This window comes from Dendronephthya gigantea, unplaced genomic scaffold (assembly GCF_004324835.1).
Source record: "Dendronephthya gigantea isolate DGI-Jeju-01 unplaced genomic scaffold, DenGig_1.0 000052F, whole genome shotgun sequence".
Classification (NCBI taxonomy): domain Eukaryota; kingdom Metazoa; phylum Cnidaria; class Anthozoa; order Malacalcyonacea; family Nephtheidae; genus Dendronephthya; species Dendronephthya gigantea.
In genome coordinates, this window is record NW_021163062.1 from 1488824 (window position 1) to 1516472 (window position 27649).

The 27649-nt window shown below is 35.3% G+C and overlaps 2 protein-coding genes across 2 annotated transcripts; both read left to right on the plus strand.

Annotated features, from left to right (window-relative positions):
• Positions 1-788: 788 nt before the first annotated feature.
• On the plus strand, positions 789-25449 carry LOC114528952 (IgGFc-binding protein-like; the record flags this gene model as incomplete). Its single annotated transcript, XM_028550660.1, has 25 exons — positions 789-792; positions 886-1404; positions 2041-2157; positions 2247-2628; positions 3689-4056; positions 4407-4526; positions 4643-4762; positions 5356-5466; positions 5998-6267; positions 6607-7125; positions 7985-8101; positions 8601-8991; positions 9254-9618; positions 9895-10014; positions 10995-11114; positions 11221-11331; positions 11542-11811; positions 11924-12454; positions 12636-12749; positions 13278-13391; positions 21400-21669; positions 21892-22413; positions 22726-22842; positions 24526-24916; positions 25173-25449. Coding segments are annotated over exons 1-25 (6360 nt in total), but the record flags the coding sequence as incomplete, so codon positions are not given.
• Positions 25450-25454: 5 nt separating this feature from the next.
• Positions 25455-27629, plus strand: LOC114528953 (kielin/chordin-like protein; the record flags this gene model as incomplete). Its single annotated transcript, XM_028550662.1, has 6 exons — positions 25455-25536; positions 25815-25934; positions 26084-26203; positions 26340-26450; positions 26662-26931; positions 27354-27629. Coding segments are annotated over exons 3-6 (760 nt in total), but the record flags the coding sequence as incomplete, so codon positions are not given.
• Positions 27630-27649: the final 20 nt, after the last annotated feature.

A 27649-nucleotide genomic window follows, 5' to 3' on the forward strand; every position in this document is an offset into this window, starting at 1 on the left:
AATGGCTAATTATCGTATAGTTACGACATTTACATATTTTACTAGAGCAATCTACTATGTACAGGGTGTATAAAAAAAGAAGACCTTTAGAAATTAAACTATTGTTATAATTTAAAGGCCCCATCACTACACTAAGCCCTTGGATGCGTAAAATATTGTCAGCTTTGTGCGTATATTACATATCTTTGTTTCAAGCACAAAAGCCTTTCTGCTCCTGGGAATTTGACATAACTTCTAAAAGGAAAATGCCGCACGATAATGCATGGTCAAAAAATAGTTTTTATCGTCCAGACCTATATACAGACGTAAAAAATAGGTACGTACAAACACGCTTTGAGAAAGATTCTTGATTGTAATTCACCGGTGAAAACTGAAAAGCAGGAACAGCAACCTGGAGCAACGCCGGTGCATGCGAAATTAATGAGCAGTATTAATTCGTGCCTGCGTTAGATTTTATTCGATTGTGCATGTTTGTGCACCCGTGGGCTTAGAAAATTGATCAGACATTTAAATTATACAAATAATTTGATTTCTAAAGGTCCTCTTTTTTTTATACACGTTGCAAAGTTTGTATAAAAAAGTACCCCCCACTAAAATCAGGCTTTTCTTCGAATTTGAATGTTTTATTATTATGCCAAACTCAAGGATGCTTAAAATGTAAAACGAGACGCTCAATTTTAATGCCTTAACCTAATTACTTTGCTTTTATGATCATTATTTTATAATCATGCATTCAAATTCCAGCAGAAGTTTCATTTTAATAAGGGGGTACTTTTTTATACACCGTGATGTGTATAAACTTAATCAAAACAAGCTATGACAATAAAGAATAGTTTTTCTCGATTTTTTCAAGTTCAGCTATATTTTTTGTTCTTTCGTTTTTAGGTGTCAACATCACAACTGAGAACCGTCGAACATCGGTCATAAGTGATTATGGTGTGAAAGTATTTTGGAACAATGTCTACAACGTACGAGTGGTTGTTCGAGGTCGATACTTGAACAGAACATCAGGTTTATGTGGTTATTATAACGAAATGGAAGATGATGATTTCTGGACGTCTTACGGAACAATCGTAACTGACCCAGTACAGTTTGGAAATTCTTGGAAAGTTGATCCTACATGCGAGAATGCAACTACAGTGGATCACCCATGTGACGCCAATTTAGAGAGAAGATTGATAGCACGAGAGAATTGTTCAACATTACTTAAACCACCCTTCAGTAATTGTTCCAGTTATATCAATGCAACTGAAGAAGGATATATTTCAGATTGTGAATATGATATGTGTGCTTGTGAAGATGATCCTGTTGCTTGTTATTGTCAAGCTCTTGAAGCGTATGCTGATGATTGTTCACCCCATGTTGATATAAAATGGAAGGAATTAAATGAATATGCAATTTGTCGTAAGTAACAAATATTCTGAACATTAGCGCAATAGCGATGTGTTCTTCCCTGTAATATTTTTCTTACATCTAAATTGGAACCTGGATTAGTATAAATTATAATACTTGATACAGGGTGTATAAAAAAAATGCAAATACCATACTGTTTTGTAATGGCTGTGCAACTAAGTAGCTACGCTTTTGGAATTTAAAAATACATTTCCACGTGCAGTACTATTAAAATCACCACACAAAATGAATTAAAAGTAGTTCTGTTCTTAACTGAGCCATTCATAATCAAACTCATAAGTTTAAGCTTGTTTTGATAACCCTAGAAAACGTATTTTTCAAATACATGAAGCGTAATTACATTGCACATCCATTGAAATTCTAATGTCTGATTTCGCGCATACAAATCATGGTATTTGCAATTTTTTATACACCCTGTTTTTATTTCAAAGTCGCAAGGAAAAGTGTTTTTGCCCTTTTACGTGATCACGGCATAAACTTTTCGTATTACGCAGCAAGATTAATATATTTTATATACGATATATTTTTTTAGCTTATGTAGGTGGCCAATAATATTTCTTCCATTAAAAAAAGAGCAATGAAAAAAATGTGCAGAATTAAATTTTTGCCATATTAATGTCTCAACAGGTACCCCATGTGCAAGTGCTCCGTGTTATAATGGCGGAAGTTGTAAAAATGTTGATTCCTCGTCGTTTGAATGTAGTTGTCCTGCAGGATTCCTGGGAGATAGATGTGAAATTAAGGGTAGGATCAATATTAATTATAACACAATAATTATAAGATCTAGTGCATTCTACCTTGCTAATACACTAATAAAAAAACTTTGTTTATAGATCGTTGCCAAATACCATATTTATTCTTCTCAACATCATTGGGAACGGTGTCTTATAATACAGAAAACTCCACAAGTATCCCAATGAAGGTTGACGATCGAGTAAACGCCTTATTGTCATATGATGGTATCAACAAACGGTTGTATCTCTACATCTCTCAGGAAATAATAAGTTACTACCTGGATGGATCTGATGTCACCGTAATGCCACTCAAAGATGCGGACTTCTTCACCGTTGATGGAAGACGAAGTGTGATATATTATTATCATGCTTTGCATTCAAGAATTTGGATGTACAATATTACTGATGGTCAGAACACTGCCGTTGATGATCTTAGCGATGTGGCATCTGTGAAAGATGTGGAGATAGACATGACTAACGGGTAAATATTTTCTGTTGGCATAATAGGATAATATATCTTCAAAAAATTAATTTTGTAGAGATGATGATAGACCGTTCATACAATTGACGTAGATATAGTTAGCGTTATATTTATTGATGCAAATGCAGTTATTCTAAATGGCTCTAAATAGTAATGTCCCATGGATTTCTCGTTAATTCTCATGGTATTCAAGTTAAATAAGAGATTATTCTTTTTGTGCACAAAAAATGGAAAAGAGAGGGCCAACAATGATTCGATTTCTAAAAAAATTGAGAGAATTTTTGAGATGAGGTTATATATATATATATATAAGCCAGGAACAGTTGAAGGAAAAACATGTCAGCTATTGGTCTTCCGGCGGGAATCGAACCTACGCTTTTGCGATGCCGGTCATTTGCCTATTCCCAGCATTATCATTATACACATTAACCACGCTTACGCTCTTTTCAGCTACCTCTGTAGCTCTGCGGTGGCAAGAGCATTGCACCGGCATCGCAAATGCGTTGGTTCGATTACTGCCGGAGGACCTATAGTTGACCCATTTTTTCCATTAGTTATCTGTTCCTGGCTTGAATTTGAAGTGTGGACAATTCCGCTCGATGTTAAGACCCTTTAAACCTCTAGTCTATGCTATGCCGCTGTAATAATGAGAAGCCTTCTCTCCCTTGATCAGTATAGGTTTGGAAGTGGACCTTCATTATAGGGTCCTAAAATTTTTTAGCGTAGAAATTTAGTGTGTTTAATTTTGTGATTTTTATAAGTTTACGATAACACTGGGCTAGCTGGTGCAAAAGTCGCCTTCCTAAACTTCCTTAAAGTTTCATATGACAGCAGTTGGTACTGTCGTCATGTTGCGCGCAGGAAATATTTTCTTTTTGATCCCAGTCCCTAACCGCCACCCTATCCTAACCGCAAATCACGAACTCCGTTACATAACGATATAATCCAACAGTTGACAAATTGTTGGTCAGAAACAGAATCTTTTTCTTATTTTGTCGAAATGCGAACAAAAAGCAAAAAAAATTGGATAACTCATAACTGACTCTTTCTTTTTTTGTAGTTATCTCTACATAGCCCGGGCAAATAATCCTCCATTCATTCGTTACAATCGAGCTGATGGCTCCATGAAACTGTTCGACAACGTTTTTGGCTCAGCGCAGTCGATTTCCGTTGATGAATACGATGATGTTATCTACTGGGCTAATTTCCAAGATGGCGTGCACAAGATTATGAAAACTTCCATGAACGAGGAAACAGTGTATTTAAACATCACATATGCTGACCAAATCGAGTTGGCAACCGATGTTTTTAATTTGTATGTCCTTAAAAAAGGCAGCACCTCTATCGATAGATATTTAAAAGCATCGCTTGAAAAGCAAGGAAACATTACCTATGATTATGCTATATCCGACCTTATTATTACATATGGTAAGTTTGTATATGTACAAGGAAAACTAATTGATAGCTAGTGGTTTCTTCTGGTTGTTCTGAAATATTTCGTGTATCATTAATTTGCGCTGTGGTAGCTGAGAGTCTTGGCTGTGGTGTGACAAGACGAATCACTCGGGTCTATTGTCGCAGATACATTTGCCGAGCACAGCTACTCTCCGAGCATTATAACGCTTTATAACTTTTTGTTGATGGTGACTATTTTGTAACAGATAGTGATTTAGGATTCCTACAAAATTTTCATAAAATATTCTTTCTAACTTTCTGTAACTAGTATCGCGTTTACACGTTGTTTTATAATAAAAAATGTTTCCTTTCACATCATGTAGACGAAGATGAATGTTGTGTTGGAACTTTCTGCCACGTGAACTCTTCATGTGCAAATTCTCTCGGTAGTTTTAATTGTTCCTGCAACGATGGCTTTTCAGGAAATGGCTCGTATTGTGAAGGTATTCCATTGTTCTTTTGGACGGTGTTTATTGAGCAACGCTTTTTAATAATATGGCACCAAATTACTTGTTCACTTGTAAATATCTCTGAAACATAACTTTACATTCACTTGTAGATATCAACGAATGTTCAGTAAACAACCCATGCCACCAAAATGCTACCTGCTCAAATAATATTGGGTCATTCCGGTGTGATTGTGATGAAGGTTTTGAAGGAAATGGCCGTGATTGTGAAGGTATATTAGTTATAGAGCTTGCAGTGCGCAAACCGTTCATTTTAACTTTTCATTTTATTGACAACGAGTCTCATTTCAGCATTATGTTCTGAATAGTTTGCTAGACTTCGAATAATAATGAGATGGCGTTGAGGATTATCATAATTCCCAAAATTATGACGGGAAGCTGAATTCAACAGGCATTTTATTAGTAACCTCGCTTAGGTGTGAAACAACTTCAAGACCTCAGCTAATGTGCCGTTGTCAAACATTTAATTTCTTCTCCCCTATATAAATATGTTTTAAATATTTTTAGTGTATTTTTAGTGTCTTCAAAATCCTTTACGTCCAAAAGTTTCTTAATTGACATCGTGTTTAGGAACGTGTGCAAACGTCGCCTAATTTTATTTTCTCAAAACAGTCTTTGCTCGCATGAAAAAATTGTGGAAACTATTATTCATATACATGACGTCATTATTACAGAATACCACAAATTATTTCTCGTAGGTGGCTACTGGCAATTTTATATGCAGCAAATAATAAAATACGTGCATTTTGTTCGGAAACTTTGTACGGTTTGTATAAATTTTATAAATAAATTTATTTATTTCCAGCAACCAACTGCAGTGTTATAAGTTGTGGTGAGAATGAACGATGTGATCAAGTGAATGGCCTCTTTAAGTGTGTTTGCAAAGACGATTATAAAGAACCTGATTGTCTTTTAGGTAAAATATGTTTTTGTTTTTTATCTAGTAAATTATAATGTTGCGTAGATTTGATCAATATTTTGACAGTAAGATGCCAGACGGGAATCATATCTTTAGCATATATAAAATAATGCGGAACAAGAGCGTTTCCGCGACCAAAACTACTGATATATGTGCTCTGAAAAACACCACGTATATCTCGAATTTCAATTATAATAGACGAGGGCTGCGCCTACCATCTCTAGCAAATTCTGCAGACCACACCCTATTCTCAGTCAGTTTTGTACTTGCACCCCCCCCCCTCCCAATAGGACGCACGGTAGGCCAGTCAGACCGTCAGTATGTCAGGCAATCAGTCGATCAGTTATTTTAGGATATGCAAGGAAGAAAAAGCCTATGTAGTATATTATTTATATTTCCCCTGTGTTTAACTTTAGCAAAAATTAGAAAATATTTTTTTAAAAAATAGGCTAGCGACCTACTGCCTGGAAGTCCTTTCAGGGACAATGTTAATATTCATGATTTCTCTATTTCTTAATTTTTGTGTAGCTGAAGCGACGTGTGTAGCTTATGGAGATCCTCATTACAGGACACTCGATGGAAAACGTTTTGACTTCATGGGTAAATGCGAATATGTTCTGGCTAAAGACAGAGTAAACAACACATTTGAAGTAAGACAAGAAAATGAACCTTGTGGAAATGGACTAGTAACATGTACGAAATCAATAACAGTCATCTTCCGGGATGTAACTATTAAACTCAAAAGGGGATCAACTTCAGTTAATGGTGGTGAGGTAACACTGCCGTTCTCATATAAAGGTGAGGTAATAATGACGTACGACCTTCTCTTGCAATTGAATGTTCGGCCTCATATCTTGGTTGTACTAAACCTATTTTTTGATTGGAGTGTGGGGTGTGCTACGTCAAAATAATTATATGAACCTGAAAATTAACTTGCTCCATGCCTGAACTGCGAACAGGCTTTCTCTAGGAAAGAATCGATTATTGACATTTAAGCCATGGTATAATTATTAGTTATAATTATTGTAATTCGATATATGATACTCATATAATAGATTTAGATATCTATATACCTCATTAAAGAAATTGCACTCGGTCGACAGTATTATCAACACTAAATTAACATTATCTTTCAAGGCGTAAACATTTCCAAGCACGGAAGTGGTCAAGTAATAACAAGTGATTATGGTGTGAAAGTATTTTGGAGCAATGTCTACAACGTACGAGTGGTTGTTCGAGGTCGATACTTAAACAGAACATCAGGTTTATGTGGTACTTATAATGAAATGAAATATGATGACTTCTGGACGTCTTATGGAACAATCGTAACTGACCCAGTAGAGTTTGGAAATTCTTGGAAAGTCGATCCTACATGTGAAAATGCAACTGCAGTAGACCACCCATGTGACGCCAATCCAGAGAGAAGATTGATAGCACGAGAGAATTGTTCAACATTACTTAAACCACCCTTCAGTAATTGCTCCAGTTATATCAATGCAACTGAAGAAGGATATATTGCAGGTTGTGAATATGATATGTGTGCTTGTGAAGATGATTCTGTTGTTTGTTATTGTCAAGCTCTTGAAGCTTACGCTGATGATTGCTCTTCCAACGTCGAAATTGATTGGATGAATTTAGATGAATTCGCCATTTGCAGTGAGTAAATTCGCTAGATTACTATCCTATTAAGAGCTCAAATATGATATAATAACTGCCTAAAATACCCTACCTAATGATACTTTTGTGTCTCTAACAAAACTCTCCAACTTTTGTCGTGACATGTAATGTGTAAAAATGAAAACCCACGTAATGATATTGATTGTTCACGTTTTTGATAACAGAAAATATAACAGGACGAATTATTCGGTACATTAATTTAAAAATCATATACTCCTCGTTAACAAACTAATCTCCTTGGGCCAGTTGTACAGTATAATATAAAAGACTAGTTGAAGTGCCTATATCACTCGTGGGATCTTTATGCATTTGAAAAGAACGTAAAAAGTTAGTTAATATATTAAAAAACGTTTTTTGATATAGTGCAATGATTTCGAAGATACAAGCCTCTAAACTACCTGCGGTTCCTGAGTCCCAACCTCCTGGGTTTAAACACGGCTATTCAATTTGAAACTGCCTGTTGTTTACAGGAGCCTGGGACTCAGGAACTGCAGGTAGTCTAAAGGCTAGTATCTAATATATTAACTAACTTTTTACATTGTTTTCAAATGCATGAAGATTCCACGAGTGATATAGGCACTTTAACTTTTGACTGTAGTTAAGGAGAGAATTTGCTAATCAGAGTTGTGTTTTTCTGAGTTGACTATAGGATTTAACTATGAAAGTTTAGCGCGGCTGATTGTTTTTGTAAACACTTTTATGATTAGTCATTAATTGCACCCCTTTTTGTTCGTTTACCGTTATTATTGAGTGGTCAAAAGCTTTACTCGAAACAAACGAGCTTTACTAACGCATTTTTCTTCATTATTATAATTATGAGCATGTTTTTTCCCCACAGGTACCCCGTGTGCAAGCGCGCCATGTTATAACGGAGGAAGCTGTACAAACGTTGGTCACAATTCATTTGAGTGTAGATGTCCTGCTGGATTTCTGGGAGATAGATGTGAAATGAAAGGTACATAGAATAGAAATAGTAGACTAATAGACTAAAGCGGCTCATTTGTAGCTTCGTACACCAAATGTTTTGTTTTTATTGTAAATATTTGATGTTTTTGCTACGCTAATGTGTTGGTGCGTCGTTGTTGTTGTCAAACAATGATATATTGGCGAAGGATTACAGCAATGTCAGCATAACAGTTCTGCTCTTGGCAATAGGAAGTCTGCATGTTTATTTAAAAGGAAATTGTCTTTTTTCGCATGCTTCTTTAACATACTACGAACAATGCCATACCCATTTAGCGCGTATGTGAAACTAATATTAGGCTATATAGTCCCCGATCAGAAATTAAGTGGGTCATTTTAATTTCGTTTACTAATCTTCCAATCTTTGTTTTGTACTTTTGCATAAGAAGGTACCATCACTCTATATAATCTTTGATATAATAACATTTCATTGAAACATGAATAGAATGTCTTTTTATAACAACATTTTGAGTTTACGTTGTTGTTTATAGATCTTTGCCAAATACCATATTTATTCTTCTCAACATCATTGGGAACGGTGTCTTATAAAACAGAAAACTTCACAAGTATCCCAATGAAGGTTGACGATAGAGTTGGCGCCTTATTGTCATATGATGGTATCAACAAACGGTTATATCTCTATGTTGATGGTGAAGGAATCACAAGTTATTATTTAGATGGTTCTGATGAGATGACAACAAACATCGGAAATGTAGACTTTCTCACCGTCGATGGAAGAAACAATTTGATATATTACTACCATAAATTGCATAGTAGAATATATGTGTACAATATTACTAGTGGCCAATCGCAAGGGACTGAAGTTGATGCTCTCTCAGATATATCTAGTGTAAAAGATCTGGAAATGGACATGATAAATGGGTAAGTCTGTTAAATATTGTTTTCTTAAGATTTTTTTTCACAAATATTTAGGTTTTCATTTTTATTTCACATGTAATGTATTTTCTAACCAAAACGATTATAAAAATAATATATTATATTTGATGGCAGCAACTGTCAACTTTCTTTCAAATATTACTTTGTTGTTATTGCACGTAAGACTTTATGAAAATGCTCCAGGCTTGTTTAATTATTAGTTATGTCAGTGTAAGTTGTAACTGAGTTACTTTAATTTCCTTCACAGTTACCTCTACATAGCAAGAGCAGGTGATCCTCCAATCGTACGTTATAACCCAGCAGATAAATCAATAATGGAGTTCAATTTTGATGGCTCAGCTCAGTCAATTTCTTTGGATGTGTACAATAACGTCATTTACTGGGCAAACTATGATGGAATCAATCACAATGTTATGAAAACTAGCCTCAATAAGCAAACAATTGGTTTAAACATTAGTTATCCTGGGGGGGTTGACTTGACGTCTGATGTTCTAAATTTGTATGTCTTGGACACCAGCAACAACCGTATTGATAAGTACTTGAAGACATCGCCCGAAAAACAAGGAAATTTTACCTACCATGTTACGATAAATGACTTGATAATTGCATATGGTGAGTTTCACTCTTTTTCTTACTTCAACGTACATCAAACATAAGAGATGAAATTTCTGACATTACATTTTTTTACTGACTTGGTTACTCAATTTCCTGTCGTTGTAAACATATTTTAAAAATTCATATTTTAGCTCTGCTCTGCCTAAGTGTGTTTCAGTACTACCACACACAATAGAGTATAACAGAACATGTGTTGTTATTGAATGTTGGTTTTGATTTTTATCAGCAGGCTCATGCACAGACAAAACTTATAAACATTTTATTCATTTACAGACCATGATGAATGTTGTGCTGGAACCTTCTGTCACGTGAACTCTTCATGTGCAAATTCTCTTGGAAGTTTCAACTGCTCCTGCAATGAGGGATTTGCTGGAAATGGCACTTATTGTGAAGGTAACTTTCAATATGTATTAAAATGACGCTAACCTGCGCAACTAGCCAATGGATGATTCCACCTACAAACAAAAATTTTTTTTCCAGAAGAATAAAATCTAACAACACAGGTAGAAGAGTACTGGAGTAAAAATCCCCAGCCCCTTAGCTATATTTTCTGTTGCATGTAGCTCTAGGTGCATGTTAGCAATCGTGAAGGAATGAGACGACAACAAGTCATTCGTATTTTCGAGCAGTTTTGTATCACTGTCAGTGGAAACTGTGATTCCGTGCAATGGGATGTGTGATAATTGTGATTATTGAGACATTGAAATGACGGTTTTTTTAAAAAAAATTCCGCCAATTATAGATTTTCTTGTATATGCCTAGTTCTACTTTTCTCCAAAATACTTAATTGCTCATATTTTCAGGCTTGGATAATCTAAACTATAATTTTATTAATTTGAATTAATTTTTTAATTCCTGCATGTAAATAATTGTGTGAAGAATTTCCTCTGTGTTAGACATTTTTTACGGAAAATTTTCACATTTCTACACCATTTTTATGGATATCTAGTTATTGATTTTGAAACAAAGTATTTCAAATGATATTTTTCCTAACATGCAGTTTAAAATCTTTTAATGCCTCCTTTAAACTATCCTTGTATAATATAAAAAAAATTCAATAAAATAATCAACAATTTGTTCTTAAAATAAAAATTGTTAATATTACAGCATTACGTATTTGTATTACGCCAAGATGTATAATATGTACTAAACCTCTATCAATCCATAATAAAGTAGTCTACAACTAAAATCATCTATTGAAGTGCGACTATCTGTTATTGGACACTTACCCCCCCCCCCGCGCCAAAAAAAAAATTTACCCCACTTCTCAAAATTTTTCGATTCCGTTAAACATTTAATTGGTAGCCACCAAATTGGTCAAATGGAAAAAAAATAAAAGCAGCTCTGTTTGACGATATTAATTTACATTGTAGACGTCAACGAATGCTTAATGAGCAATTACTGCCACGAAAATGCTACGTGCAAAAATAAAATTGGGTCATTTAAATGTGATTGTAATGAAGGTTTCATAGGAGATGGTCGTGATTGTAAAGGTAACGTTTAGATCTTTGCACCTTTTACGCTGATAAATCAGGTCTAATAATTCTCTTCCTTGGTTTATGGATAGCTCATTCTAAAATTTTAAGCAATATTTTTCAGCTACGAACTGCAGTCTTCTTTCTTGTGGCGAAAACGAACAGTGTGTTCGGGCAGATGATATCTTTAAGTGTATTTGCAAAGACGATTATGAAGAACCTGATTGCCGTTTAGGTAAGCTCGAGCATATGGCACATGTTCATATTTGTTTAAACTTTTCCTACCACCAATAACTACTAAAATCTTGATATTTGTGTCTGTGAATATATATAAGATATATTCTCTGAATATCTTTGCCCCCAAATGATTGATATTTTTCAACGGTATACATCACGGTATACTACATTCAACGTTATACTACATTCAATGTGTATATTTCAACAGTAAAAGCCACCTGCAATGCTCGAGGTGATCCGCACTACTCCACATTTGATGGAAAACTCTTTGATTTCATGGGAAAATGCGAATATGTTCTTGCTAAGGACAGTGTGAACAACACATTTGAAATAAGACAAGTGAATGAAGAATGTGGAAATGGTGAACCTTCCTGTACAAAATCACTGACAGTGATGTTCCCAAATGTGACAATTCAACTTCTGCGGGGAAGTGTGACAGCGAATGGCATGACAATCTCATTATCAACAATGTATATGGGTAAGTAAACATGGCTTTAAAACTGTGCAACCGGTTTATCAAGACACGACCTAAAATCCTCCTGTTTCTTGCAAGTACTTTAATACGGTTGTAACATCATTCTTTCTTTTAGCCAACGGAGTGAAGATATCCCAACCCAGAAGTGGCATTACGTTGGTCGAAAGCGATTACGGTGTCGAAGTTGAGTGGAACAACGTTCATAATGTGAGAGTGACAGTGTTTGGTCGGTACCTGAACCGAACATCTGGTTTATGTGGAACATACAATCGATATCGCGGAGATGATTTCTTGATGTCAAATGGTACAACAACAGACAATGAAGTAGAATTTGGCAATTCTTGGAAAACTGACCCTGACTGTGAAGATGCAACATTTGTTGATCATCCTTGTACAACAAATCCTGACAGAAATGCAACTGCAAGAGCCAACTGTTCAGCTCTACGCGATTCTCCATTTGATAAATGCTCAAGTTATATCAACCCAGACTCAGAGGGTTATATTAGCGATTGTGAATACGATGTTTGTGCTTGTGATGATCATCCAACTGTTTGTTTATGTCAAGCAATAGAGGCGTATGTAGATGACTGTGCCTCGTATGGAGTGAATATTACCTGGTTGAGTTATCCTCAATATCAGCAATGTAGTGAGTAATCAATTCCGTTTTTCTCCGCTAAATGAAGACAAATGTCTATGTATTGTGTACTTAGCGACGTCGGATAAATAGAAACTGAATGCCTAAACTAATTTCTATTAATGGCAGCCTCACGTTTTTTTACAACAGTACAGCTTATGATAAGGTTAACCCTAACTTATTCTCTATTCAGCTACTCCTTGTGCTAGTGATCCTTGTTTCAATGGTGGTACTTGTACAAATATTCATAGTAACTTTTCGTGTTCATGTCCTGTCGGGTTTACTGGTCACCGCTGTGAAATGAAAGGTAAATATTTTATGTTTTTTTCTGATAGAGTAAATTAAGGCTGTTTTGCTTCACTCAGAATGATTTTCTATTTGATATTGTAAAAGCCTTAATGGAGGATAACTTGCTATATGAATTGCAATGTAAGTTTCTAACGCCTGTAAAAGATATCATAGAGTGTCGTGCATAACGGACAATTACCATCGCATTGCTACAAACGCAATGTTTGCCGGCAACATTCTGTAAAATGCAGAAAGTACCAGAATAATTCGCTGTAATACTCAAATAATATTCTTGAAATTTTCACTGCATGGTGAATTGCATGATACTAGCTTCAATTAAAGTAATCATTTAACGCCCGGGTTATTGTAACCGGCCGAAAGCTTTGCATATAATAAACACACGCGTTGTTCCAAAAAAAATTTTTACTGCATGCACAGGTCTTACTGACTTCAAAATTATTTCTTTTATTTGCATTTTGTATACCGTCCACTGATATTTGTAACTAAACGGCGGATGAAAGATTTTTATTTATTATTTTTATCGTAGTTGATGATTGTGATGATCTATCTTGTGGTAAAAATGAAGTTTGTGTCAGAGTTGGAGATACGTTTGATTGCGTTTGTCATCAAGATTACACAGGAGATGATTGTAAAGAAAAAGGTTGGTATACGTCTAATAGCACCATTATATTTTTAGGAATGGATTTCTTGTAATTTTCATCATTTTGTTTATTTCCGGTAAAAGGATTCTTATATCTTTTTGAGGACCTTAGATTTAATGTTTATTTCGGGCAAGGTGATTCTTATATCTGCGTATACAATCTTCTCTACGGTTTCGATAATCCTGTACAAGTTCAGTAAAATTTGGCTGAAAGGGATGACTGTCATCATCGATTTTGCTTCACTGTTTTAAAAGTTAATACCGCACAATATAATTTTGCTTCAAGTCACCGTCCAAATGTTTTTCGCAAATTACTGTTGATGGTTATGGTTTCATTTGAGATCGACCTCTCCTCTGTTATTATTCCGTAGTGAAAAGTAGTATCCTAAAATGTGGTCACTGGTAAACATAACGATTAAAAAAGACCCATTTTTCTTCGAGCAAAAAAGAACCATTCTTCACATTCTGTATTTTTCCACATTTCTAGTCGAAGCGACATGTGTAACTTATGGAGATCCTCATTATAGAACGTTCGATGGAAAACGTTTTGACTTTATGGGTAAATGCGAATATGTTCTGGCTAAAGACAGAGTAAACAACACATTTGAAATAAGACAAGAAAATGAACCTTGTGGAAATGGACTAGTAACATGTACGAAATCAATAACAGTCATCTTCCCGGGTTTAACTATCAAACTTCAGAGAGGAATGACTAATGTGAATGGTGGAGAGATCAGCTCGTCGACAAACTACGGGGGTAAAATTTTTCTTCTAGTTTAAATAGATTTACAAAATTTGTTGCGTGTTGATTTATTTTGATGCATTCATTAACTGTGGTTGGTAGTGACAAGTATACCGCACACACAAATTTACATAAAACAACAAATGAACGTTCAGAATACATCATTACAAAAGATTGCAAAACTGCCACATTTTGGCTAACCACCATGCATCCAGTATTATTGGGGCTTTTTCATTTTTTTTCAGCTGTAAACGTTACAATTCATGGCAATGGTAGGACCGTCGTGACAAGTGATTATGGTGTAACTGTGTTTTGGAACAATGTTTATAATGTTCGAGTAACAATCGGAGGTCGATACGTGAACAGGACATCAGGTTTATGTGGTACTTATAACAAAATGAAATATGATGATTTCTGGACACCTTACGGTACCATCGTAGGTGATCCAGTCGAGTTTGGAAATTCTTGGAAAGTCGATCCTACATGTGAAAATGCAACTACAGTGGACCACCCATGTGACGCCAATTTAGAGAGAAGATTGATAGCACGAGAGAATTGTTCAGCATTACTCAAGCCACCCTTCAGTAATTGTTCCAGTTATATCAATGCAACTGAAGAAGGATATATTGCAGATTGTGAATATGATATGTGTGCTTGTGAAGATGATTCTGTTGCTTGTTATTGTCAAGCGCTTCAAACGTATGCTGATGATTGCTCTTCTGATGTCAAAATAACGTGGATGAATTTAGAACAATTTGCCATTTGCAGTAAGTATAGATAAAGATGTGAATATAGAAGGTAAACTCCATTGCGTTACGAAATTAGAATTGCAATAAAAGCATTCGTTTCATATCTAGACTAAAAAATTAATACAAGGCTCCATACGTTTCAGTTTTCTAGTCACAAGCGTTCATTATATAGTTGGTAAAACTAAAACTACAGGAAATTACCGTTGTAAACACTTAGACAAAATAAGACAAATATTATAAAAGGCTAAAAACTAATTTTACTATGCGATAGATATGGCAAACATTTTTTATACAACAAACTATAATTATGAGTACTTTGCCTCTGTTTTAGACGCGCCGTGCGCCAGTGCTCCATGTTATAATGGCGGAACCTGTACAGACATTGATTCTTCGTCATTTGAATGTAGATGTCCTGCCGGATATATTGGTGCCCGATGTGAGAACAAAGGTAAATACAAATCCATTTGGACTTTTGTACGATAATGATCATAAGAATTTTTCAATGTCCTCGTGAACCATAGAATGGACATGGCCGATTATTTTTTCACCCGGAAGGTCTCGTTTAAAATGTTTCAGCGTATTGTGATGTATGAGGATACTCAGAGTCAAAGCGGGAATGCTTCAGCATGTCCAGTTGCTAACTCATGCAGAGTATAGCCCCATCACAATATTAATTCACCCGATCGAGTCCTATGCAGAATCGCTATATTTCAGCATGCCAGCGGTAGATAATACTAACTATATTTTATTGTACATTTGCCCTGCTGAATATGTTTATTGATCTTTCGTGCTGTTCGCATGACCCCGTATACAGATATATTAAACTATAAACCTGAAATATACATGACCAATACGATGTACCATGTCCCGGGCCTCCAGAACCACGGGGCAGCGGAGCAGTTTTCTCTTTTTATGCTCATAGACATCGAATGTCTCATTTCGTAATTTTCTTTCTTCAATATGTTTGTGCTGCCGAAAGCAGAAGTACGCATGCAACGTTGAATTCCATAAAATTCCATTCTTCATTATTTTGAAGATTGAATAAAGACGCGCGCTGTTCTAAATTACATCATTTTCCTTGTTTGTCTTTGCAAACGAAAGTCGACCCTTTTTCGAGATTCTGTCCCCCCCCCCAATCCTTGATTGCTTACGGTGCCTCTGACCATGTTGGAAGGGATGAGATGCTCTTTAATAGACTTAGACCCTATAATAAAATTTGTACTTTTCAACCTTACCATGCGCGATGAACACTACAACTATGACGAGACAATTCTATCATTAACGAAAAATGACTAAACGTCGACGTCTATTGTTTGCATAAATTGGAATTTTATTATCAATTTAGAGTACATGATTCACAGAGCATATTTTTAGCTAGTGTACAGATATTCAAATTTATATCTCAAGTTGCCGGTGTAATTTAGACACCTGCATGTGGTAGAGCGAATTAGCGAAGATAATCTTAGGTTTTTTCAGGACAACATTCTTAGTTTGTATTTCTGTTATAGATCTTTGCCAAATACCATATTTATTCTTGTCAACATCATCGGGAACGGTCTCTTATAATACAGAAAACTCCACAAGTATCCCAATGAAGGTTGACGATAGAGTAAACGCCTTATTGTCATATGATGCTATCAACAGACGGTTATATCTCTATGATGTTGGTGAAGGAATCACAAGTTATTATTTAGATGGTTCTGATGAGATGACAACAAACATCGGAAATGTGAAGTTATTCACTGTCGATGGAAGAAACAATTTGATGTATTACTACCATGAACTGCATAGTAGAATATATGTGTACAATATTACTAGTGGCCAATCGCAAGGGACTGAAGTTGATGCTCTCAAAGATATATCTAGTGTAAAAGATCTGGAAATGGACAAACAAATGGGTAAGGCGAAGCAAGGCTTGTTTTCTTACGATTTTTTTCAAAGATGTTTAGGTCTTTATATTAATTTTACAAGGAATATATTCCTCAACAAAACGTGTGTAAAATGAATATGTTTGATGACAGCAACTCTCAACTTTCTTTCAAATTGTACTTTGTTGTTATTGCACGTAAGACTTTATGAAATTGCTCCAGGCTTGTTTAATTATTAGTTATGTCTGTGTAAGTTGGTATTGAGTTACTTTAATTTCCTTCACAGTTACCTCTACATAGCAAGAGCAGGTGATCCTCCAATCGTACGTTATAACCCAGGAGATAACACAATAATGGAGTTCAATTTTGATGGTTCAGCGCAGTCAATTTCTGTGGATGAGTACAATAACGTCATTTACTGGGCAAACTATGATGGAATCAATCACAATGTTATGAAAACTAGTCTCAATAAGCAAACAATTGGTTTAAACATTAGTTATCCTGGGGCGGTTGAATTGACGTCTGATGTTCTAAATTTGTATGTCTTGGACACCAGCAACAACCGTATCGATAAGTACTTGAAGACATCGTCCGAAAAACAAGGAAATTTTACCTACCATGTTACGATAAATGACTTGATAATTGCATATGGTGAGTTTCGCTCTTTTTCTTACTTCAATTTACATTAAACATAAGACATAAAGTTACTGACATTACATTATTTTTACTCACTTGGTTACTCAATTTCTTGTCGTTCTAAACATATTTTATAAAATAAATTCTTATTTTTGCTCTGCTCTCAGTATAACAGAACATGTGTTATTATTGAATGTTGGTTTTGATTTTTATCAACAGGCTCACAGAAAGAACTTATAAACATTCTATTCATTTATAGACCATGATGAATGTTGTGCTGGAACCTTCTGTCACGTGAACTCTACATGTGCAAATTCTCTTGGAAGTTTCAACTGCTCCTGTAATGAGGGATTTGCTGGAAATGGCACTTATTGTGAAGGTAACTTTGCATGTATATTAAAATCACACTAACCTGCGCAACTAACCAATGGATGATCCCTACTTAAATACTTAACTGCTTTTTTCAGATGTGGGTAATCTAACCTATAATTTTTATTCATTTGAATTAATTTTTTAATTCCTGAATGTAAATAATTGTGTGAAGAATTTCCTCTATATTACACATTTCTTGAGGAAAATGTTTACATATCTACATAATTTTTATGCATATCTAGTTATTGATCTTAAAACAAAGTGTTTCAAATGATATTTTTCCTAACATGCAGTTTAAAATCTTTTAATGCCTTCTTTAAACTACCCCCTGTATAATATAACAAAAATCCAATAAAATTACAAAGTTTATTCTCAAAATATAAATTGTCAATATTACAGCATTACGAATTTCTATTAAGCCAAGATGAACAATTTGTACTAAAACTCTATCAATCTGTAATAAAGTAGTCTACAACTTAAATCATCAATTGAAATACAGACTATCTGTTATCGGACATTTGGTAGTCACCAAATTGGTCAAATCGGAAAAAATAAAAGCAGCTCTATTTAACGATATTAATTTACATTGTAGACGTCAACGAATGCCTAATGAGCAATTACTGCCACGAAAATGCTACGTGCAAAAATAAAATTGGTTCATTTGAATGTGATTGTGATGAAGGTTTCATAGGAGATGGTCGTGATTGTAAAGGTAACGTTTAGATTGTATATATTCAGTAGCAATGATCTTTGCACCTTTTACGCTGATAAATCAAGTCTAGTAATTCTCTTCCTTGGTTTATGGATAGCTCATTTTAAAATTTTAAGCAATATTTTTTAGCTACGAACTGCAGTCTTCTTTCCTGTGGCGAAAACGAACAGTGTGTTCGAGCAGATGATATCTTTAAGTGTATTTGCAAAGACGATTATGAAGAACCTGATTGCCGTTTAGGTAAGCTCGAGCATATGGCACATGTTCATATTTGTTTTTAAACTTTTCCTACCACCAATGCTTACTGAAATCTTCATATTTGTGGCTGTGAATATATCTATGATATATTTTATGAATATCTTTTCCCCCAAATGATTGATATTTTTCAACAGTATATACATCACGGTATACTGCATTCAACGTTATACAACATTCAATGTGTATATTTCCACAGTAAAAGCCACCTGCAATGCTCGAGGTGATCCGCACTACTCCACATTTGATGGAAAACTCTTTGATTTCATGGGAAAATGCGAATATGTTCTGGCTAAGGACAGTGTGAACAACACATTTGAAATAAGACAAGTGAATGAAGAATGTGGAAATAGTGAACCTTCCTGTACAAAATCACTGACAGTGATGTTCCCAAATGTGACAATTCAACTTCTGCGGGGAAGTGTGACAGTGCATGGCACGACAATCTCACTATCAACAATGTATATGGGTAAGTAAACATGGCTATATTCGTTTGTGGGAATTTACTGCTCCTCTCCTTGATTTTTTTATCTACTGGATTAGTCTGGATATTACACATATTAGTCATAATTTTGTCTATTCACTAATAATATGTTATCTATACAATTGTATTTAGCCAAAATATTATCCTGATGTGTGAAGTTAAATCCTTTTCATATAGTTATGTACATGCGTAATATGCGTAAATCAAGACAGGACGTAAAGTCCTCCTGTTTCTTGCAAGTACTTTAATACGCTTGTAACATCATTTTTTCTTTTAGCCAACGGAGTGAAGATATCCCAACCCAGAAGTGGCATTACGTTGGTCGAAAGCGATTACGGTGTCGAGGTTGAGTGGAACAACGTTCATAATGTGAGAGTGACTGTGTTTGGTCGGTACCTGAACAGAACATCTGGTTTATGTGGAACATACAATCGATATCGCGGAGATGATTTCTTGATGTCAAATGGTACAACAACAGACAATGAAGTAGAATTTGGCAATTCTTGGAAAACTGACCCTAGCTGTGAAGATGCAACATTTGTTGATCATCCTTGTACAACAAATCCTGACAGAAATGCAACTGCAAGAGCCAACTGTTCAGCTCTACGCGATTCTCCATTTGATAAATGCTCAAGTTATATCAACCCAGACGCAGAGGGTTATATTAGCGATTGTGAATATGATGTTTGTGCTTGTGATGATCATCCAACTGTTTGTTTATGTCAAGCAATAGAGGCGTATGTAGATGACTGTGCCTCGTATGGAGTGAATATTACCTGGTTGAGTTATCCTCAATATCAGCAATGTAGTAAGTAATCAATTCCGTCTTTATCTGCTAAATGAAGACAAATGTAAATGTATTGTGTACTTAGCGACGTCGGATAAATAGAAAATGAATGGCTAAACTAATTTCTAGTAATGGCAGCCTCACCTTTTTTTACAACAGTACAACTTATGATAAGGTTAACCCAAACTTATTCTCTATTCAGCTACTCCTTGTGCTAGTGATCCTTGTTTCAATGGTGGTACTTGTACAAATATTCATAGTAACTTTTCGTGTTCATGTCCTGTCGGGTTTACTGGTCACCGCTGTGAAATGGAAGGTAAATATTTTATGTTTTTTTCTGATAGAGTAAATTAAGGCTGTTTTGCTTCACTCAGAATGATTTTCTATTTGATATTGTAAAAGCCTTAATGGAGGACAACTTGCTATATAAATTGCAATGTAAATTTTTAATACCTGTAAAAGATATCATAAAGTGTGGTGCATAACGGACAATTAGCATCGCATTGCTACAAACGCAATGTTTGACGGCAACATTCTGTAAAATGCACAAAGTACGGAAATAATTCGCTGTAATACTCAAATAAGATTCTTGAAATTTTCACTGCATGGTGAATTGCATGATGATAGCTTCGATTAAAGTAATCATTTAACGCCTGGGTTAACTAGCCGAAAGCTTTCCATATAATAAATACACACGTTGCTCCAAAAAATTATTTAGTTTGCACAAGTCTTACTGCCTGCAAAATTATTTCTTTTGTTTGCATTTTGTATACCGTCCACTGATATTTGTAACTGAACGGCGGACGAAAGGTTTTTATTTATTATTTTAATTTAGTTGATGATTGTGATGATCTATCTTGTGGTGAAAATGAAGTTTGTGTCAGAGTTGGAGATACGTTTGATTGCGTTTGTCATCAAGATTATACAGGAGATGATTGTAAACAAAAAGGTTGGTATGCGCGTCTAATAGCACCATTATATTTTTTAGGAATGGTTTCTGGTAATTTTCATTCATTTTAAGGACCTTAGATTTAATGTTTATTTCGGGCAAATGTTTATTTACATCGGTGTATACAATTTTCTACGGTTTGGAACATCATGTACAAGTTCAGTAAAATTTGGCTGAAAAGGATGACTGTCATAATCGATTATGCTTCTCTGTTTTAAAAATTAATACCACACAATATCATTTCGCTCCAAGTCACTGTCCAAATGCAATTCACGAATTACTGTTGATGGTTATGGTTTAACTTGAGATCGACCTCTCCTGGGTTATTATTCCGTAGTGAAAAGTAGTGTCCTAAAATGTGGTCACTGGTAAACATAACGATTAAAAAAGAGCCATTTTTCTTCGAGGAAAAAAGAACCATTTTTCACATTCTGTATTTTTTCCACATTTCTAGTCGAAGCGACGTGTGTAACTTATGGAGATCCTCATTATAGAACGTTCGATGGAAAACGTTTCGACTTCATGGGTAAATGCGAATATGTTCTGGCTAAAGACAGAGTAAACAACACATTTGAAATAAGACAAGAAAATGAACCTTGTGGAAATGGACTAGTAACATGTACAAAATCAATAACAGTCATCTTTCCGGGTTTAACTATCAAACTTCAGAGAGGAATGACTAATGTGAATGGTGGAGAGATCAGCTCGTCGACAAACTACGGGGGTAAATTTTTTTTTCTAATCTAAATAGATTTACAAAATTTGTTGCGTGTTGATTTATTTTGATGCATTCTATAACTGTGGTTGGTACTGACAAGACCGCACACACAAATTTACAAAACAACAAAATGAACGTTCAGAATACATAATTACAAAAGATTGCAAAATTGCCACATTTTGGCTAACGATGCATGCAGTATTATTAGGGCTTTTTCATTTTTTTCAGCTGTAAACGTTACAATTCATGGCAATGGTAGGACCGTCGTGACAAGTGATTATGGTGTAACTGTGTTTTGGAACAATGTTTATAATGTTCGAGTAACAATCGCAGGTCGATACGTGAACCGAACATCAGGTTTATGTGGTACTTATAACAAAATGAAATATGATGATTTCTGGACACCTTACGGTACCATCGTAGGTGATCCAGTAGAGTTTGGAAATTCTTGGAAAGTCGATCCTACATGTGAAAATGCAACTACAGTGGACCACCCATGTGACGCCAATGCAGAGAGAAGATTGATAGCACGAGAGAATTGTTCAGCATTACTCAAGCCACCCTTCAGTAATTGTTCCAGTTATATCAATGCAACTGAAGAAGGATATATTTCAGATTGTGAATATGATATGTGTGCTTGTGAAGATGATTCTGTTGCTTGTTATTGTCAAGCGCTTCAAACGTATGCTGATGATTGCTCTTCCGACGTCAAAATAACGTGGATGAATTTAGAGCAATTTGCCATTTGCAGTAAGTATAGATAAAGATGTGAATATAGAAGGTAAACTCCATTGCGTTACGAAATTAGAATTGAAAATAAAAGCATTCGTTTCATATCTAGACTAAAAAATTAATACAAGGCTCCATACGTTTTAGTTTTCTAGTCACAAAGGTTCGTTATATAGTTGGTAAAACTAAATCTAATGCAAATTGCCGTTGTAAATACTTTACAAAAATAAGAAAACTATTATTAAAGGCTAAAAACTAATTTTACTATGCGATAGATATGGCAAACTTTTTTATACAACCAACAATTATATGAGCACTTCGCCTCTGTTTTAGACACGCCGTGCGCAAGTGCTCCATGTTATAATGGCGGAACGTGTACAGACATTGATTCTTCGTCATTTGAATGTAGATGTCCTGCCGGATATATTGGTGCCCGATGTGAGAACAAAGGTAAAAAAAAATCCATTTGGACTTTTGTACGACAATAATTATAACAATTTTTCAATGTCTTCATGAAGCATAGAATGGACCTTATTCTTTTCCTTTTCCCAATTGCTAATTCATGCAGAGTATAGCATCATCATGCACAGTATTAATTCACCCGATCTAGTCATATTCACCATCGCTATAGATAATAATAACTTTATTTTAATATATATTTGCGCTGCTGAATATGTTTTTTGATCTTAAGGCCGGCGCACACTAGAGCTATGTGCTTAGCAAAAAGTCATTCGTGGCCATTGCCGTAGCCAGTTGCTCTCGTTTGCGGGCGACTTTTCCGGGGACTTTGGTCATTCGTGCCACTTACGGCTAATATCTGGCATGTTTGATAATTTCTGCCTCGCGCACCGAAATCTTTCCGTGTGCGGCGAAATGAAAGCTATCTGCTTATGGATTGTCTGAACAGCGCATGCGTAATATACGAAAGTAAACATCCAAGATGGCGAACAGTTTGCAAAAAATAAAATTATGGATGAAAGTGAAGACGAAGAGGTGTTGTTATTTTTACGTGGACGAAGCGATGGATCATGAGACGATATGGTCAAGGAGCTTTCGCAATCTTGTTCAAGTACTAAACTCAGAAGAGCCAGAGCAATTTGACAATTTCGACAATACCGTCATCTTGTCAGGCAATCATTTGAAATAATTTTTAACATTGTGAATCCGTTGACGCAACAGCAGCAAAAATGACAACACCTCTTCGTCTTCACTTTCACCCATAATTTTATTTTTTGCAATCTGTTCGCCATATTGGACTTTTGGTTTATTTTTGTATATTACACATGCGCTGTTAAGACAATCCATAAGCAGATAGCGTTCAGTTTGGCGCACACGAAAGATTTCGGCACGCTAGGCAGAAATTATCAAACAAGCTAGATATTTGCCGTAAGTGGCACGAATGACCAATATAGCTCGAGTGTGCGCAGGCCTTTAGGTGCTGTTCGCATGACCCCGTATACAAGTATATTTAACTATAAACCTGAAATACATTACCAATACGATGCACCATGTCCTTGGCTGCCGCAACCACGGGGGCAGTTTGCTCTTTTTATGCTCATAGACATTGAATGTCTCATTTCGTAATTTTCGTTCTTCAATATGTTTGTGCTGCCGAAAGCAGAAATACGCATGCAACGTTGAATTCCATAAAAATCCATTCTTCATTTGAACTGACACACATCTAAAATACATTATTTTCCTTGTTTGTCTTTGCAAACTAAAGTCGACCCTTTTTGGAAATTCTGTCACCCCCCCCCCCAACCCTTAATTGCTTATGGCGCCTCTGACCATGTTCGAAGGGATGAGATGCTCTTTAACAGGCTTAGACCCTATAATAAAATTTGTAATTTTCAACCTTACCATGCGCGATAAACACTACAACTACAACGAGACAATTCTATCATTAGCGAAAAATGACTAAACGTCGACTTCTATTGTTTGCCTAAATTGGAATTTTAATATCAATTTAGAGTAAATGATTCACAGAGGATATTTTTAGCTAGTGTACAGATATTCAAATTTATATCTCAAGTTTTCGGTGTAATTTAGACGCCTGCATGTGATAGAATGAATTAGCGAAGATAATGGTAGGTTTTTTCAGCACAACATTCTTAGTTTGTATTTCTGTTGTAGATCTTTGCCAAATACCATATTTATTCTTGTCAACATCATCGGGAACGGTGTCTTATAATACAGAAAACTCCACAAGTATCCCAATGAAGGTTGACGATAGAGTTGGCGCCTTATTGTCATATGATGCTATCAACAGACGGTTATATCTCTATGTTAATGGTGAAGGAATCACAAGTTATTATTTAGATGGTTCTGATGAGATGACAACAAACATCGGAAATGTGAAGTTATTCACTGTCAATGGAAGAAACAATTTGATGTATTACTACCATGAACTGCATAGTAGAATATATGTGTATAATATTACTGGTGATCAATTGCCAGCGATTGAAGTTGATGCTCTCAAAGATATATCTAGTGTAAAAGATCTGGAAATGGACACAACAAATGGGTAAGGCGAGCAAGGCTTGTTTTCTTACGATTTTTTTCAAAAATGTTTAGGTTTTTATATTAATTTTACAAGGAATATATTCCTCAACCAAAACGTGTATAAAATGAATATATTTGATGACAGCGACTCTCAACTTTCTTTCAAATTGTACTTTGTTGTTATTGCACGTAAGACTTTATGAAATTGCTCCAGGCTTGTTTAATTATTAGTTATGTCTGTGTAAGTTGGTATTGAGTTACTTTAATATCCTTCACAGTTACCTCTACATAGCAAGAGCAGGTGATCCTCCAATCGTACGTTATAACCCAGCAGATAACACAATAATGGAGTTCAATTTTGATGGTTCAGCGCAGTCAATTTCTGTGGATGAGTACAATAACGTCATTTACTGGGCAAACTATGATGGAATCAATCACAATGTTATGAAAACTAGTCTCAATAAGCAAACAATTGGTTTAAACATTAGTTATCCTGGGGCGGTTGAATTGACGTCTGATGTTCTAAATTTGTATGTCTTGGACACCAGCAGCACCGTATTGATAAGTACTTGAAGACATCGTCCGAAAAACAAGGAAATTTTACCTATCATGTTACGATAAATGACTTGATAATCGCATATGGTGAGTTTCGCTCTTTTTCTTACTTCAACGTACATCAAACATAAGAGATAAAGTTTCTGACGTTACATTATTTTTACTGACTTGGTTACTCAATTTCCTGTCGTTCTAAACATATTAATTTTTAAGAATACATATTTTAGCTCTGCTCTGCCTAAGTGTGTTTCAGTGCTACCACACACAATAGAGTATAACAGAACATGTGTTGTTATCGAATGTTGGTTTTGATTTTTATCAGCAGGCTCGCAGAAAGAACTTATAAACATTCTATTCATTTACAGACAATGATGAATGTTGTGCTGGAAGCTTCTGTCACGTGAACTCTTCGTGTGCAAATTCTCTTGGAAGTTTCAACTGCTCTTGCAATGAGGGATTTGCTGGAAATGGCACTTATTGTGAAGGTAACTTCGCATGTATATTAAAATGACGCTAACCTGCGCAACTAGCCAATGGATGATTCCTACTTAAATACTTAATTGCTTACCAAATATAACCAAATTGGTCAAATGGGAAAAAAAATAAAAGCAGCTCTGTTTAATTTATATTGTAGACGTCAACGAATGCCTAATGAGCAATTACTGCCACGAAAATGCTACGTGCAAAAATAAAATTGGGTCATTTAAATGTGATTGTGATGAAGGTTTCATAGGAGATGGTCGTGATTGTAAAGGTAACGTTTAGATTGTATATATTCAGTATCAATGATTTTGCACCTTTTACGCTAAGAAATGAAGTTTAATAATTCTCTAGCTTGGTTTATGGAAATCTGATAGCTCATTTTAAAATTTTAAGCAATATTTTTTTAGCTACGAACTGCAGTCTTCTTTCTTGTGGCGAAAACGAACAGTGTGTTCGAGCAGATGATATCTTTAAGTGTATTTGCAAAGACGATTATGAAGAACCTGATTGCCGTTTAGGTAAGCTCGAGCATATAGCACATGTTCATATTTGTTTTTAAACTTTTCCTACCACCAATACTTACTGAAATCTTCATATTTGTGGCTGTGAATATATATATGATATATTCTATGAATATCTTTGCCCCCAAATGATTGATATTTTTCAACGGTATACATCACGGTATACTACTTCAACGTTATACAACATTCAATGTGTATATTTAAACAGTAAAAGCCACCTGCAATGCTCGAGGTGATCCACACTACTCCACCTTTGATGGAAAACTCTTTGATTTCATGGGAAGATGCGAATATGTTCTGGCTAAGGACAGTGTGAACAACACATTTGAAATAAGACAAGTAAATGAAGAATGTGGAAATGGTGAACCTTCCTGTACAAAATCACTGACAGTGATGTTCCCAAATGTGACAATTCAACTTCTGCGGGGAAGTGTGACAGCGAATGGCATGACAATCTCATTATCAACAATGTATATGGGTAAGTAACATGGCTATATTGATTTGTGAGAATTTACTGCTCCTGTCCTTGATTTTTTTATTTATAGGATATGACTCATATTAGCCATAATTTTGTCTATTTACTAATAATATGTTATTCATAGAATTGTATTTAGCCGAAATAATATCCTGAAGCGTAAAATCAAATCTTCTATGTAGCTATATGTGCATGTGTAATTTCTTAAACCGCTGCTGAGTGAACTTGGGGACAAACCGACGACCCATTGTACAGTTGCATTACGAAACTTAGATCTCTGGATATAAGACGATTCAATTGAACTTCTCGCATTATAACGTTTCTTTCATTTAAAATTGTGTAACCTGTTTATCAAGACAGAACCTAAAATCCTCGTGTTTCTTGCAAGTACTTTAATACGCTTGTAACATCATTATTTCTTTTAGCCAACGGAGTGAAGATATCCCAACCCAGAAGTGGCATTACGTTGGTCGAAAGCGATTACGGTGTCGAAGTTGAGTGGAACAACGTTCATAATGTGAGAGTGACTGTGTTTGGTCGGTACCTGAACAGAACATCTGGTTTATGTGGAACATACAATCGATATGGCGGAGATGATTTCTTTATGTCAAATGGTACAATAACAGATAGTGAAATAGAATTTGGCAATTCTTGGAAAACTGACCCTAACTGTGAAGATGCAACATTTGTTGATCATCCTTGTAAAACAAAATCCGGACAG